Source organism: Thalassophryne amazonica, chromosome 13 (genome assembly GCF_902500255.1).
Source record: "Thalassophryne amazonica chromosome 13, fThaAma1.1, whole genome shotgun sequence".
Classification (NCBI taxonomy): domain Eukaryota; kingdom Metazoa; phylum Chordata; class Actinopteri; order Batrachoidiformes; family Batrachoididae; genus Thalassophryne; species Thalassophryne amazonica.
Window position 1 is genome coordinate 9,581,605 of NC_047115.1, and position 16,060 is coordinate 9,597,664.

The following is a 16,060-nucleotide window of genomic DNA, read 5'->3' on the forward strand; positions in this document are numbered from 1 at the left end:
AAAAGTTGTTGCATTGCATAGCAGATTCAGCATTTCTTTAGCTTTACCTTCAAGCCACTGACACAAGCATGCCTTTGCTTCACGACACATCATGACCTGTGTTGTGCTGGAGAGTAAACTCGTCTTTAACTGGTGCAGACAGGATGCCAGAGGGGCACCGGTGCATGCTATTGCACACAGAGAATTTTGAAATGTTCTAAAAAAATCATTCACGCATAAATGTCGTGCTATGTGGTGCGATCTAATCTCCAACACGACGTGCAGCTCGTCAAGTGGAGTAAACAAGAGGTGAAAAGAGCGAGTGGTGATGTCAGTGGATCACATCAGAGAGCAGCTCGTCTGAAGGATTATAGCAAGAAGTTAAATCTGTTATAAACATAAAAATAAATACTTTAACAGCTGCACACAAAAAGGAAAGAACACACAACTGTTTTATCAAGCCATGACAATGTAAACAAGGCAAATAACTACCTTTCTAGACGGCTCAAAATGTTTTCTGCAGCTTGTTAGGTGCACGTGCGAATGGCTCCGGCTGCAGCCTCCTCTGTGATTCAGGAAGTGATTAGAGCCATTTTCAACGGCCAATTTGCAGAAAAAAATGATTAATCCGCCACAAAATAATTATTTTATATACGCAGCGTCCAGCGCAGAACGCGTGGCAGCCAGTAGAACAAAGAACGGTGTCCAGCTGTGAACATAGTAGGTGGAATCTTCACGACACAAGTTGTGCTGTTGCGTGAATCAAAAATTTGCTTGTGTCAGGGCACCTTAAAAATGATCAGGATTCAACTTAAAACTTAAAAACATTTCCTGTATATTTGTACTGCCAGCTGTGTCTGTATCATGGCGCAAGCAGAGGGTTGCCCCTTTGAGTCCGGTCTGCTTGAGGTTTCTTCCTCAGTATCATAAGAGGGAGTTTTTCCTTACCACTGTTGCCCGTGTGTTTGTTCTAGGGGTTGGTAAGGCAGCTTTGTTGTGATTTAGAGCTATATAAATTAAATAAATTGAATTGATGTTCAATTGCTGCCTTAAAACACAAGTACTTCAACTTCAAGAAGATCTGACTACCATTTGAAAACTCACATTAAGTTTTGGTGACACATTTAAATTTACTTTTCGCTAAGCTGAAAACCTTGAGTTCAAATGCCAATAACTCATGAAGTTAAGGTGAAATTTTGTAACTCATTAAGTTAACCGGATGTAAATGATAGAAACCGGTTATAGTAACTAACTTTTACAATGTAGCCCTGCTTCCAGCAGAATCTGTTTTCAACCGTCTTTTTTCCCTCTCGACCTCTGCTTGTTAGATTAAAATACATAGTTTTAAATACTGTCAAAAAGGAAAATCCTGAAAATCTTGTCCCAGTACATACAAGCATTTTGAGCATTAGCAGGATATCTCTTTAACCATTCATACATCATAGCCTTCGCCTTTGCCTCAATACAGTCAGGGTGTTGTTTTCCTTGTTAGGTTCGGAATCTTTAGGCTAAATTGGAAGCTCTCTGAGAGGACTCTGAGATTGGATGCCAGATGCTGCTCCAGTTGGATTATTTTTTTTTTTTTTCAATTCATCTCTGGATGCATGCAAATGTGAAAGACAGTAAAATGACAATAAAATAGTAACATGTTTGTGTTTATTAGGTGTCACCATGAGGGTGATTCTGGATTTGTCCTACACTGTGAGCATCTGGATCTCTGCTGCTGTGACCATCACCTAAACCCTGCTAGGAGGTCTCTACTCTGTGGCCTACACCGACATCATCCAGCTTATCCTCATCTTCATCAGTTTGGTGAGTACAGCTCATTTTAAGCGTGTTGTTGACTGTGGATGAGGGTGTGCATGATTCATACAGTAGTGTTCAGAATAATAGTAGTGCTGTTATATGGCTGGGGGGGCCTGGCTGCCGGTTTGTTTGTCTTTTGGTTTCCTCCCAGGTGGCTTGCGTTTGGGACTGAGTGGCTGTGTTGCTGAGGCTGTCAGGACCTCACCCTGATCACCTGCGACTCGTCAGGACTCACAGCTGTGGTGCATCTGGATGGATTGGAACATGTTGGCATTTAAGACTGGAGTGCACAGTGTGTATTTGCCAGAGACTCGACCTTGTGACCAGACGGGTGAGATCGTCGTCTCGGGAGCCATCTCATCAACAGCGGATGCTGAGAACGTCCAGGTTTGATGCACAGTCTGTGAAAGAGGAGGGGGTGAGGTCTCACGCTCGTCAGAACACTTCCTGAGGTACGTTAGATTTTGTGACTAACAGTTATACAGTCAGTAAATGTGGTGTCCCTCACACCTTATTGTATTGAGCTGTTTGTTAGTCATGTATCAGCTTCCACTGCAGTGGAGTTTTGTGAACGGGATGTTCCATGCCTGCAGGTTGGGAAGCTGATCAGTAATCAAGCCAGGAAGTGTTTGCTGTTTGTACACCTTTAAGTGTTCTGTGTGTAGAGTGTGGACTCACATAATGGTTCCTTCTTTCACAGACTCGGTTGTTGCGGCCACCTGGGGGGTGTCGGCGGGGTCCTTGGGTCCGAAACAGCTTCTGGCTCCGGACCGTTAGCGCTGCTGGGAGCGCACCACGCCAGGCCGCACCTTTTTGTTATATTATCACTGTTATGTATTAAATTCAGTTAGCCTTTGAACCGTGCTCTGCTTATTTCATACTGGGTCCTTCAAACGCTGGTCGGTTCTCCGAGCTGCGTCCGACACATAACAAGTGCTATGTGACTAAAAAGATTAATCCAGGTTTTGAGTATATTTCTTATTGTTACATGGGAAACAAGGTACCAGTAGATTCAGTAGATTCTCACAAATCCAACAAGACCACGCATTCATGATATGCACACTCTTAAGGCTATAAAATTGGGCTATTAGTAAAAAAAAAAGTAGAAAAGGGGGTGTTCACAATAATAGTAGCATATGCTGTTGATGCTACAAACTCAAAACTCATATGTTCAAACTGCTTTTTTATCAATTCTGTGAATCACTAAACTAGTATTTAGTTGTATAACCACAGTTTTTCATGATTTCTTCACATCTGCGAGGCATTAATTTTGTTGGTTTGGAACCAAGATTTTGCCCATTTACTAGTGTGCTTGGGGTCATTGTCTTGTTGAAACACCCATTTCAAGGGCTTCAGCATAAGGCAACATGACCTCTTCAAGTATTTTGACATATCCAAACTGATTCATGATACCTGGAATGCGATATAAAGGCCCAACACCATAGTAGGAGAAACATGCCCATATCATGATGCTTGCACCACCATGCTTCACTGTCTTCACTGTGAACTGTGGCTTGAATTCAGAGTTTGGGGGTCGTCTCACAAACTGTCTGTGGCCCTTGGACCCAAAAAGAACAATTTTACTCTCATCAGTCCACAAAATATTCCTCCATTTCTCTTTAGGCCAGTTGATGTGTTCTTTGGCAAATTGTAACCTCTTCTGCACATGTCTTTTATTTAACAGAGGGACTTTGTGGGGGATTCTTGCAAATAAATTAGCTTCACACAGGTGTCTTCTAACTGTCACAGCACTTACAGGTAACTCCAGACTGTCTTTGATCATCCTGGAGCTGATCAATGGGTGAGCCTTTGCCATTCTGGTTATTCTTCTATCCATTTTGATGGTTGTTTTCCATTTTATTCCACGCGTCTCTGTTTTTTTTTTTGTTTTTTTTTTTGTCCATTTTAAAGCATTGGAGATCATTGTAGAGGAACAGCCTATAATTTTTTGCACCTGCGTATAAGTTTCCCCCTCTCCAATCAACTTTTTAATCAAACTACGCTGTTCTTCTGAACAATGTCTTGAACGTCGCATTTTCCTCAGGCTTTTTCAGATACGGAGCCATCCTGCAACTGACCTCTAATGAGCTACAGGGGTCAAAATTTTAAAAAGCTCCAATCATGTTCAGAACTACACCACATTATTTGTCTGATCATAACAATTCCAAAAAGGTATAGTTTGCACTGTCTATGACTGAATGTTCTCCAGTTATGAGGTAAAAACAGCAAAAATGGTGACAAAGGTCACTTTCAGTTTGTACAGGGGTCAAAAGTTAAAGTTGTTCCAATTTTGGTAAAAAGTGATGCAAATTATTTGCTGAAATAAAAGGATTAATAAATAGAATAGTTTTGACTGTGTTCAATGCTTGGTCTCCAAAGTAAAGTTCAAACAAGGTCAATGTCCTTTGGATTCTGTGACATGTGACATATGTTACCCCGTAACATGATAACTAAGCATGACAGATAGTGCAAATTATTCCTTTTGAAAATGCTATTAACTCAACAAATAATTTGCATAATTTTTTACCAAAATCGGAGCAAGTTCATGTTTTGACCCCTGTACAAACTGAAACTGACCTTTCTCACAATTTTTGCTGTTTTTACCTCCTAACTATACCTTTTTTCGGAATTGTTATAATAATGTGGTATAGTTTTCAACATGATTGGAGCTTTTTAAAATTTTGACCCCTGTGTAATTCTTTATTGAACTCTGTAGCTCATTAGAGGTCTAAAAAGAAACATTAATTTAGAATATGTGTGCCAAATTTGATGCTTTTATCACAAAATGCAGAATTGTTATGGAAATTTTAGTTAAGATTCTCCACTTGTGATGGTGCAAGTGGTTCTGAATTTTGTCTGGTGAACTCTGAAAGGTTCTGCAGTGATGGTCTTATTGGAGGTTGGAGTTGTCTGTTGAACAGATGGACAGTTGTTTGCAGTTTTTAAGGTTGTTGTGTCTTCTCAGTGGCTGTGTGTTCCCTTTGCCTTGATGAGCCCTGCAGTGATGGACATCACCAAAACATCCTACAACTACACCTTCCACTCTCCGTGGGTTGGCACTCTGGAGAGCGACAGAGGCTGGATATGGATCGATAATTTTTTACTGTTGGTGAGTTTTCTTTAGCTTCCTCAGAGAACTGGAAAAACAGTTCCCCACTTGATACGACATGATACTTGGAAAAGGTTCGGCATCTGGCCTGATCGAAAAATTTGGGAAGGTTTTTGCATAAAGAAAAGGCTGATTGACGAATGCCACCGTGTGCTGAATTAGAAGATTAGCAGTGTTTAAAATAAAAATTGTGCATTAAAAACCCTCCTCTTCACCTGAAGTTAGATCTGCCCGTTGATGACCAGAAAATATGTGCATTCACTGAGGTGTATGTCAACCTATTGTATGTCGACAACTGTGTTGTTTATCTACCTGTCTTCTGACCCCACATGAGATCAAAGTGGTTGCCAAATAATTACGAAAGTTTCACAGAGTATGCAAATTCTTTTGCCTGTTTTTTCTTTCAGTCCATTGAAAATGACTCTGAAACAGCCAAACAAAAGAATTCTTTCTTTCTCATCTAATCTGTTCCCTTTTTTCTGTCTCACTCAGGGTTTGGGGAATCTGGGCCTTCAGAACTTCCACCAGAAAACTCTGTCTGCTGCATCCTCATCTACAGCCAAGATCACCTGCTTTGCTGCTGCAGTCATTGTTCCCACCTTGGGCATCCCTCCCATATTCCTCGGGGCAGCAGCTGTATCTACAGGTACTCAGGATTTTTCTTGGGTTTCAAAAAGTCATCAAAAGTGTGATGAAGTCAACATATTCACAGTTTTCCAACACTTACCCAAACCTGTGCCACTGAGCACAACCAAGAACTTGTGCAAGGTCTCAGCAAGTTATAGCAACTTTGATCACACACCATTTTGCTCTAGAGACCCTTCCCCCTGGTGGTCTAAATTATAATTGAAATGTGCCCAATGTTGAACTTGTCTGAGGTCTTGTGTACCAAGTTTCACCTCAATACACAAAGGTGATGTCAAGATATTGTAGACACAATGTTTCAGAGACACGGCCCCCTGCTGGCCACAATTAAAATCTGAATGCACCCGCCATCGAACTTATTCAAGGTCTTTGTGAGGAGGCCTTGTGTACCATATTTCATCTTGATACACCAAGTCTGTTTCAGATATTGTGTGATGTTGGATATGAAGCATTTTTTTTTTCAATCTTTTCTTCCTTCAAGGACGCAGATAAAAAAAAAAAAACCCAGTTGATTTGTCCCGAAAGAAACTGAAGACCTCAAATCGTCTCCACTTTACAGGAGCAAGCGTTAGTGTTGCATTCCATAGTGTTTCCTCTTCTTACTTCTGTCTGTCTGTCTTCCTCAGACTGGAACTTGACTTCCTATGGTTCTCCATCTCCATTTGAATGTGGAGAGACCGGTCTGGTTCTTCCCATCATCCTGCAGCACCTCGCACCAACCTACATCTCCATCGTTGGCATCGGGGCCGTGGCTGCAGCCGTGATGTCATCAACTGACTCCGCCTTATTGTCAGCAGCCTCCATCTTCACCTCCAACATCTACAAGAACATCCTGAGGACTCAGGTGAGGCAGAGAGGGAAACCTCACAGCAGGTCACAACTTTAGCTCAGGTTCCCTGCTACGGAGCACAGACTGAGACCATCAACAGAACAGCCGGTCCGAGGCATGTCGTCGGGACATTTTCTGAATATTGTTACAGTGGCTGAAGTGATAATCCCAACTGCAAACATCTTCTCATGATATCTTAAAATACAGTAGACAGTCTCAGATAACCAAAATGGGATAATGCAGCGTATTTATTTATTTCAAACATTTATACACCACATTTTACATTTCTTCTCCTGACGTGTCTCACTCACACATTGATGTTAGTGTGCAAAATAAAAAAATAATATAGTTAATAACAGTCAGTGCATTACCAGTCTGTCAGCGGCTGCGCACATGCATGTGCACGCACGCACAAACGGACTGGCTCATGCATAATTAACAACTCGAACACTGTTCAGAAAGAAATTCAATAACACTGGTTTTCCTTTTTTACTCAGGGACAAGTGTCACAACTCTATGGATCAAAGCTGTTATCATAGAATGTCTGCTGTTGCTGACGGCTTAAAAACCTTTTCACACATTCATGCTCAAGTGAATTGTCGCAACAGGTGGTTCTCAAGTGGCACTTAAGCCCCTTTCACACTGGCGTATTCGTAGAGCTACGTATTGTGGCGTATCATCTACGCCGAGTTGACCAGCTCTACGTCGAGTTTTTGCTCCCTACGCAGCAGTATGTTGAGGGCTACCCGCGTAGGACGGAAGAAATTAAATGTTTAATTTTCTTCAGCGTAGAGCGCTGGACACAGTTTTAAGCAGGTCTGCACAGCACAGCGTTACTGCATGCAAGTATGTGCAACACAGCGCTCCTGTACACATCCAAAAACTGAGTGCGTGAATCCACAGGAATCAGCTGGAGAACATGAGAACATGATCACACAGCCCACAGCACACACACAGGTACAGGTAATCGAACCTCAACTCAAAAATCCAGAAACAGCAGGTCTCTCTCTCTCTCTCTCTGATCAAACCTGAATAAGCGCTGTGACGCTTTAAAATAAAAGCCTCATCGCTGCATGTCGGTGCGATCATCAGACGCCCTGATCGATCAGGTCTGATCAAACCTGAATAAGCGCTGTGACTTTAAAATAAAGACGCCGTTGCTGCATGTTGGTGCGCTCATCAGACGCCCTGATCGATCAGGTCTGATCAAACCTGAATAAGCGCTATGACTTTAAAATAAAAGTCTTGTCGCTGCTTGTCGGTGCGCTCATCAGATGACCTGATCGATCAGGTTTGATCAAATCAGCGGACCTGATTGGAGCAACCAGAACTTTAAAAGTTTAGAGTCACAGCGCTTCATTCACAGCAGCCTTTACCACAGCCAGACTCAGCAGCATCCGTACACAATGAAAATGATCCACCAAGACAAAAAAATAATAATAATGTTAAATGACTCTGTTTCTGACATGCACCACACCGTGCAGTAGAGAACAGAGCGCACTTCCACAGAGGCAGAAAGCTTTGGCTACATATGTGGCAGTAATGAAACTGTAAAAACCTCATGATACAGTCCACTGTTTTCCAAGTGCACTGATGTGCACACACGCAGCTGCTAGCAAATCTATGAACACGGAAAAAGGCTGAGTACGCCTGCATTTCGGGCATACTTAAATGAAACACAACGCCGCAATACGCAGCTCTACAAATACGCCAGTGTGAAGCGGCTTTAGAAAGTGATTTCCACCGCTTTGCTTCTCTGCTCTGCCTCTCCATTTCTCCCTGTGTGCAACGTGAGTCCGTTCATGTAATGTTTTGAGAACAGAGAGCTCTCTCTCTCTCTCTCTCTCTCTCTCTCTCTCTCTCTCTCAAGGTCAAGGTCTACTTTTTTTTACTAATAGCCCAATTTCATAGCCTTAAGAGTGTGCATATCATGAATGCTTGGTCTTGTTGGATTTGTGAGAATCTACTGAATGTACTGGTACCTTGTTTCCCATGTAACAATAAGAAATATACTCAAAACCTGGATTAATCATTTTAGTCACATAGCACTACTATTATTCTGAACACGACTGTATATGTGTGTGTGTGTGTGTGTGTGTGTGTGTGTGTGTGTGTGTGTGTGTGTGTGTGTGTGTGTGTGTGTGTGTGTGTGTGTGTGTGTGTGTGTGTGTGTGTGTGTGTGTGTGTGTGTGTGTGTGTGTTTATGGAACTACTTCATTGTGGTTAAGTTGAGGAATGGCTGCTCTAAGTCTCCTCCCCAGTTCCAACATATCAAGGATTAAAGGAGTGTCCAATCTAATCAAAAGACTATTGTTCAAAAGAAGAGAGCGACTGAAGAGAACAGCTGCTTGTTCTCACATTCACAAGGTCACATAATGATCGGATCACTGAAACATCCACAGCTCCCAAAATATGGTCTTCATGCCAACACGGACAAATGTCTGCTCACTGAATGATGCCGACGCTCATATCTACAACAACTAGAAGAGCACTTGGAGCAGCCAGGAATAGAAAAAAACTGCACAAAAAAATGACCAACTTCAGTTCCACACAGAGACGAGTTTAGGCATTTCCACAAAAGTATTGTATTGTACTGCTGTTTGACAAGCCCGAAAATGCTACTTTTTGAAAAACGGGTCCCAGAGTGGATAAATCTCAAAATGCCACCTTTGTGTTTTCATGTGTACAACCAATCCACATCTTCTGTGAAACAGTGACGTCATAGCCACACCTCTCTCATCTCAGCCTGTCTCTGATACTGAGTCCATTATATCAGCGTTCATGATTCCCAGTCAACACTCTCTTGTAGTTCAGTTGATTTGTAATCCACTGTGACTTTTTTTTTGTTGTTTTTTTTGTTTTTAAACAGGAGCATTACAGCGCCACATACAGACCTGGCATATATCCTGCAGTGTTTTCAGTCCTTTTCAGTGTTGTGTACGTGGATCCCATCAAGATGAGCTCCACCGCATAACTGCTCCACCCGTCGAGTTGAGCTCCCCCACCAAAGAAAACCCACGCAACTGTTGTCTTTACATAAAAATATGTGTATAAATTAAATGTAAATTAAGTGGGGGTTTTTTTTTTCAATTTAAAAAAGTAAAGATTTGCATGTACACATTGTCTTTAAAGCAGAATATTGTCATTAGATGACAGGGAGCTCATCTTGACGAAGTGCAGTTGTGCACTAAAGAGAGGTTGCGCAACTCAACGGGGCAGGTGTTAAAGTCCAGGGTAGAGAGAGGTGCACATGCATGCGCAGTTGTGCGGTGGAGCTCATCTCGACGGGACCCCGGCAGCCCTTCATGCTGTGTTATTGCTCTGTTAGTCTCTATAGGATCGTGTCTAATGTACTATGGAAATGCTTTAAAACTCCCCGTTTGAAGCTGTGGAAGACTGATGAAGTTATTTGCTAACCACTGGCTTGTTGTTTTGAATTCAGCCCATGAAACTAGCTTTGATTTAAAGCTTCAAATACTCCAGAGTGCTTCTGGACCCGGCGCCGTGAGGGGGCGTTTGGGGGCGACGCCCCCTCACATCATCAATCCCACCCCCTCGGATGTGAGAGTTATCAAAAAAAAAATTAAAAATAAATAAAAAGAAATACTGGAAAATATAGCAAAATATTAGTTATTCAATATTATTATCACTTTACCGGGGCGTTGCTGGGCCGGTATCGTAGATTTACGTCAGCGGTACCTGGCTATACCCGCCCACTATGCGTAAACAAATTACGTCATAGCGCGCAGCCCAAGAACTGTCTGCAGGGGGGGCGGGGGGCTGTCCGCAGAGGAAAAGATGAAAATGCGAGAAGTGTGTTTTGGTCCCAATATGATAGTCCGGATGATTTTCTCATGGATACTACGACAATGAACAGCAGCTAAAGCAGCCAGCTTGATGAGGACGCACTGGCTAAATTGGAGAGCAGCGCGCGCCAGCTAGCTGACACGACAAAAGTTAAGTGAGCCAACTTTTTATGTACGAGTTACGTGTTGTGTATCTCAGTAAAAAGTGATAATAATGCAAATAACATGCTGTTGTCATGTGGTATGCATGTTCAGAGGCCCTCCGTTCACGGCCAGTCGCCCGCAATGACAGATATTAAAGTTATGTATTGTTGTAAATATATCTACATGAAAGGTTTATCTTGGACCCGTTGTGTGACTGTCATGCCCAATTGCGCTGTGTTTGCGCTTGTGACAGAGGGCTGTATGTGGGGTTAATCTACTGTCTCGTGTCGTTTCTCAGATCAGTTGTTGGTTTGGTTTTGTGGTATGCAGGAGATCACTTGACCGAGGGTCTATACGTTCAAATAATAATTTAAAAAATACTGTCATCACTCTTTAACCTTAGTCAGTCTCTTACAACGGTGTAGCCTAAATACACGAGCTTTCTAGGAGCACACCCAATTCATTACACACGCTCAGAGGTACGTCCCCTCCGGTGCGCACTTTTTTTTGGGGGGGGGGGGGCGACCCCGCCCCCCGTGATAAACTCATCGCCCCCTTAATATTTTTTTCTGGCGCCGGGCCTGAGTGCTTCACCTGCAGTCTTTGCGTCAGGTCATGTGACATCCCACCTCGATATCCAACATCATCCATCGATAACTAGGTATTGTAGCTTAATTAGTCCACAGTCAGCTTCTTGTTTTGAATTCAACTGGCAAAAAGCTTCAAGTCAAAGCTTCAAAGCTTGCTTTAAGATTCCAAAGAGTGCTCCATGCAGATCTTTGCACAGATCGTTGTCTGTGGTCAGAATTATTAAATGAGGAACCATCATGTTTAGAAGCAGAGGCAACGCTGTGCACATGGACTGAAATAACATCCGGTCCACCACGGCTGCTGAAGTTGCTCAACCACAACGGAATGTTATAAAGTGCCTTCCACAGACATTGTGAAATGCATCATCCAGTAATAAATGCAACTCGTACTCTGGTGTGACTTATCGTGTATGTTTTGTGTTTGTGAATTCTATATTTTATTATTTTTTACAACTGAAAGTTGTGCTTGTCAGGATAAATTCCATCCTTCCTTACATCCTTCTGGCAAACTTTCGTATTTGAAGACTCGAGGAACCATATAACTCTCAAAATCTAATTTTTTTTATATACTAACACCGGGAGGTCAAAGCTCTGCATGCCGAAAAATCGTGCATTTCTAACATTTCCGAATGCCTTGTTTACTGAATTTTGAATTTCAAATAGGAAATGTACCAGAAGCCCTGAAACACTCACATCGCTCGCTAGATGGCGACAAAAGCTGCTCAAATGTGGGACAAGTTCTCGACTGTTTGTTCACTTGAGAAGTTAACTTATGGCAAAAATAAGATGGGCTGAGAGACAAAAATCACTTCCCAGTTGTGTCCCTGTCTGAATGTGCAACTTGCTTATGTTGTGTATCTACGCCATTTGCCCGTTGGAGGACCCAGGGCCAAACATCAACCCACCCCCCTATTTTTGAAGAAAGTTGGTTAAATGCCCACCTTAAATTAAATTACATGGAATGCATTTAATGAATGAGAAAAGGACAAGAAATGGACACAATCAGGTGAGATATTTGTGACATATTTTTTAATTGTGATGGAATTAGATTTTTTTTTTTTTTTTTAATTGGCATACCGATGTATATTATATTGGCCATGCTTGTGCATCAGCCCACCCCTTCTTCAGGCAGAATTTTGCCTGGAGAGCCTTGCGCCCTCTGATGGCAGAACTGGGTATTTTTGTGTCTGTACCCTGTTCATGGTTCTGCATTCAGAACTGTATGTGATCCTCCAGCCCACAGTTAATCATTTTCTGGGTTGACAGCAGGGTTGGCACTTGAGCTGCCATAAAAATCATCTCACGCAGTTCCAAGAAGAAGAGAAGAACCCACCTGGAGCCTCATTTCCTGATAAGTAGAAACCGCAGGAGATCACCAAAGGTCTTATGTTTGGAGGATGGTGGCTGGTGCTGTGCTGAGGGTTTCTCCACTGTATGGCGATGCCCAGGTCCAAACCTGAGGTGGCTTATGCAGGTGGGCATCTGGAACATCCTTTCACGCAGCAAAGATGACGATTTTCCACTGCTGTCCAGGGAGCTTGGAAAACTCCCCTTTGCAGTGACTGCACCATCTGAAGTACGAAGACCTGGAAGTGGCCAGATCTCCGTGTGTGGATGCACCTGCTTTTTGTCTGGTGGTTCCAACAGTCGGTGTACAGAGGTGAGTGGCAGTTACTGGCAAGCCAGCTTCTTCCAGTAGTGTCACCCCTTTCAATGAATGTATTATCAGGCTCAGATTCCCTAAGTCCCTAAGGTGAATAAGAAGTCTGCGGGTCACAGAGCTTTCTCTTATCGTGCCCCTGTTCTGTGGAATGATCTCCCTGCGTCAATAAAACAGCCAGATTTTCTGGAATGATCTCCCTGCGTCAATAAAACAGCCAGATTTTCAAGTCCAGACTTAAGATGCACTTATTTTCCCTTTCATATGGCTAGAATACTGGTACAGTTTTGTTTTACGCTTTTTACTCTTTTAATTCATTTATTAGTAATTGGAGCAGGCTGCGGCCTCAACTTTACCTAAATTCTGGGTCTTTTAGTGAAGTTTATGGCTAGTGGCCGGCGATCACCTTAGTATTTCTCTGTTTTTCTTGTTGTTTAATGCTGACAAATTATATGGTATTTTTTGTCTTTCTGATGCCTGATTCTGTTTTTTTCTCTGTTTAAGGTGCAGCTCCATCCAGAGATGGGAGTTGTATTTGTGTTGGCGACCCTCCTGTCCTGTGCACCAATAGCATTTCTTGTATATTCGGCCGTGAATTGTTCTGTGAATTGTTTCTGTAATTTATGTTTGTAGCATGGCCCAAGCAGAGGGTCACCCCTTTGAGTCTGGTCTGCTTGAGGTTTCTTCCTCAGAGGGAGTTTTTCCTTACCACTGTTGCTCTGGGGGTTGGTAAGGTTAGACCTTACCTGTGTGAAGCGCTTTGAGGCAACTCTGTTGTGATTTGGCGCTATACGAGGGCTGTCCATAAAGTATAGGTCCTTTTTATTTTTTTAAAAAACTATATGGATTTCATTCATATGTTTTTACGTCAGACATGCTTGAACCCTCATGCGCATGCGTGAGTTTTTCCACGCCTGTCGGTGACGTCATTCGCCTGTGAGCACTCCTTGTGGGAGAAGTCGTCCAGCCCCTCGTCGGAATTCCTTTGTCTGAGAAGTTGCTGAGAGACTGGCGCTTTGTTTGATCAAAATTTTTTCTAAACCTGTGAGACACATCGAAGTGGACATGGTTCGAAAAATTAAGATGGTTTTCGGTGAAAATTTTAACGGCTGACGAGAGATTTTGAGGTGATACTGTCGCTTTAAGGACTTCCCACGGAGTGAGACGTCGTGCAGCGCTCTCAGGCGCCGTCGTCAGCCTGTTTCAAGCTGAAAACCTCCACATTTCAGGCTCTATTGATCCAGGACATCGTGAGAGAACAGAGAAGTTTCAGAAGAAGTCGGTTTCAGCATTTTATCCGGATATTCCACTGTTAAAGGAGATTTTTTTTAATGAAAGACGTGCGGGCGGATTGCAGCGTCGGCTCGCAGCCGCCGCGACGCTCCGCCACAGGAAAAACACCTCCGTTGGAAGCCTTAAGGACAAGTTGGAACATGTCCAGCTGTTAAACAATTTCTCATATACTCACTCCACTGAAAGCCATCAAAAGCCGCCTGGATTTTACAAATGGTTATCAACATGGAGGTGTTTTTCCTGTGCCGACGCACCGCGCCGGCTGCGTCCCGACGCACCGCGCCGGCTGCGTCCCGACGCACCGCGCCGGCTGCGTCCCGACGCACCCGCCGACGCGCGGACCTGTCCGCACATCTTTCTTTAAAAAAATCTCCTTTAACAGTGGAATATCCGGATAAAATGCTGAAACCGACTTCTTCTGAAACTTCTCTGTTCTCTCACAACGTCCTGGATCAATAGAGCCTGAAATGTGGAGGTTTTCAGCTTGAAACAGGCTGATGACGGCGCCTGGGAGCGCTGCACGACGTCTCACTCCGTGGGAAGTCCTTAAAGCGACAGTCTCACCTCAAAATCTCTCATCAGCCGTTAAAATTTTCACCGAAAACCAGCTTAATTTTTCGAACCGTGTCCACTTCGATGTGTCTCACAGGTTTAGAAAAAATTTTGATCAAACAAAGCGCCAGTCTCTCAGCAACTTCTCAGACAAAGGAATTCCGACGAGGGGCTGGATGACTCCTCCCACAAGGAGTGCTCACAGGCGAATGATGTCAACGACAGGCGTGGAAAAACTCACGCATGCGCATGAGGGTTCAAGCATGTCTGACATAAAAACATATGAATGAAATCCATATAGTTTTTTTAAAAAATAAAAAGGACCTATACTTTATGGACAGACCTCGTACAAAGGAAAATAAATTGAAAATTGAAATTGAGATTCGAGCCCACTGGGGTTTGTGTCTGTCTCAGTCTATGGTCTGATGAAGGGGGTGTGGACCAAAATATAATAGCTTCTTCCCCGTTCCATGACCTACTCCAACACATTACATAGAAATTGGTCAAAATATTCTAGTCATTCTTATGACTGATGAATGAATGAATCAACCAGCAATGATGAAAAAGAAAAACCTCCTTGGAGGAAGTAATAAATAACAGAGAAAGATTGAAAACTACTGGCATCAAGACTTTATTTGGTTTTTTTTTGTTGTTTTTTTTTTACTTAGGCGTCAGAGCAGGAGATCCAGTGGATCATTTGTATTTCTGTGGTGATGGTGGGCCTGGCCAGCACATCTCTGACCTTCCTGGACAACAGTGTCCTGATGATCTGGATGCTGCGCTCCGACCTCACCTACACCCTCGTGCTGCCACAGCTGGTCTGCGTCCTCTTCTTCAGCGTCTCCAACGGTTACGACGCCGTAATGGGCTGTATGGTGGGCGTTCTGCTGAGGGTGCTGTGCGGGGAACCGCTGCTGGGATTACCGCCTGTCATCCGATTCCCAGGATGCACTCTGGTAAACGGCGTCTACGTCCAGCGTTCGCCGATCAGGACCATCTGCATGTTGTCTGCCGTGGCGGCCATCTTGGCGTTTTCCTACCTGACATCATTGCTTTTCAAAAGAGGTCTGATTCCTGAGAAATGTGACGTGTTTAAAGTGAAAGATCAGGCCTCACCACTAACTCAAGATGGCACCAAATTGGACACTAAGGATGGGAACTCAGAACCACAGAATGAAAACAATGACGTATCTTCACCGATGTTGGAGTCACATTTTTAGATAACATTCAGGATTACCATTCTTAGTTCTTGTGTATGGACACTGTAATAAAACTTTCATTCATTCATTCATTCATCTTCTACCGCTTAGTCCATTTAAGGGTCGCGGGGCCTTTCATTGAAACTTTCATTGTATTGTAATTTATATCCTTGCTAAGTGTGAGCACTGAGCTTCCAAATATCTCAATAATGGATGAGGATATCGTGACATATCAGGAGTCTAATGTCACCCAGCTGTACACTACAGATTCTGGGATAATCTGTACTCTGGCATCATGGCACAAAAACGACCTACAATCCAAAGATTCATTGCACTTCCTCCATGCATTTGCATATATGGAGGGGAAAAATGCAGTCGATCGTGGTGGACCAGGTACTTAAAAGTGGAATTACTGCAATAAAAAATAACACAATGCTAAAATACCCTC

At 43.1% G+C, this 16,060-nt stretch overlaps 1 protein-coding gene across 1 annotated transcript in view; it reads left to right on the top strand.

Annotated features, from left to right (window-relative positions):
• The window catches only part of LOC117523812 (high-affinity choline transporter 1-like), a 39,462-nt gene extending 23,772 nt beyond the window's left edge, over positions 1–15,690 (top strand). The window contains 5 exon segments of the mRNA XM_034185421.1: positions 1,638–1,791; positions 4,751–4,894; positions 5,387–5,540; positions 6,166–6,383; positions 15,082–15,690. Of these exon segments, the coding sequence (XP_034041312.1) occupies positions 1,638–1,791; positions 4,751–4,894; positions 5,387–5,540; positions 6,166–6,383; positions 15,082–15,633 (1,222 nt within the window). The 3' untranslated portion in view covers positions 15,634–15,690.
• The last annotated feature ends 370 nt before the right edge of the window (positions 15,691–16,060 follow it).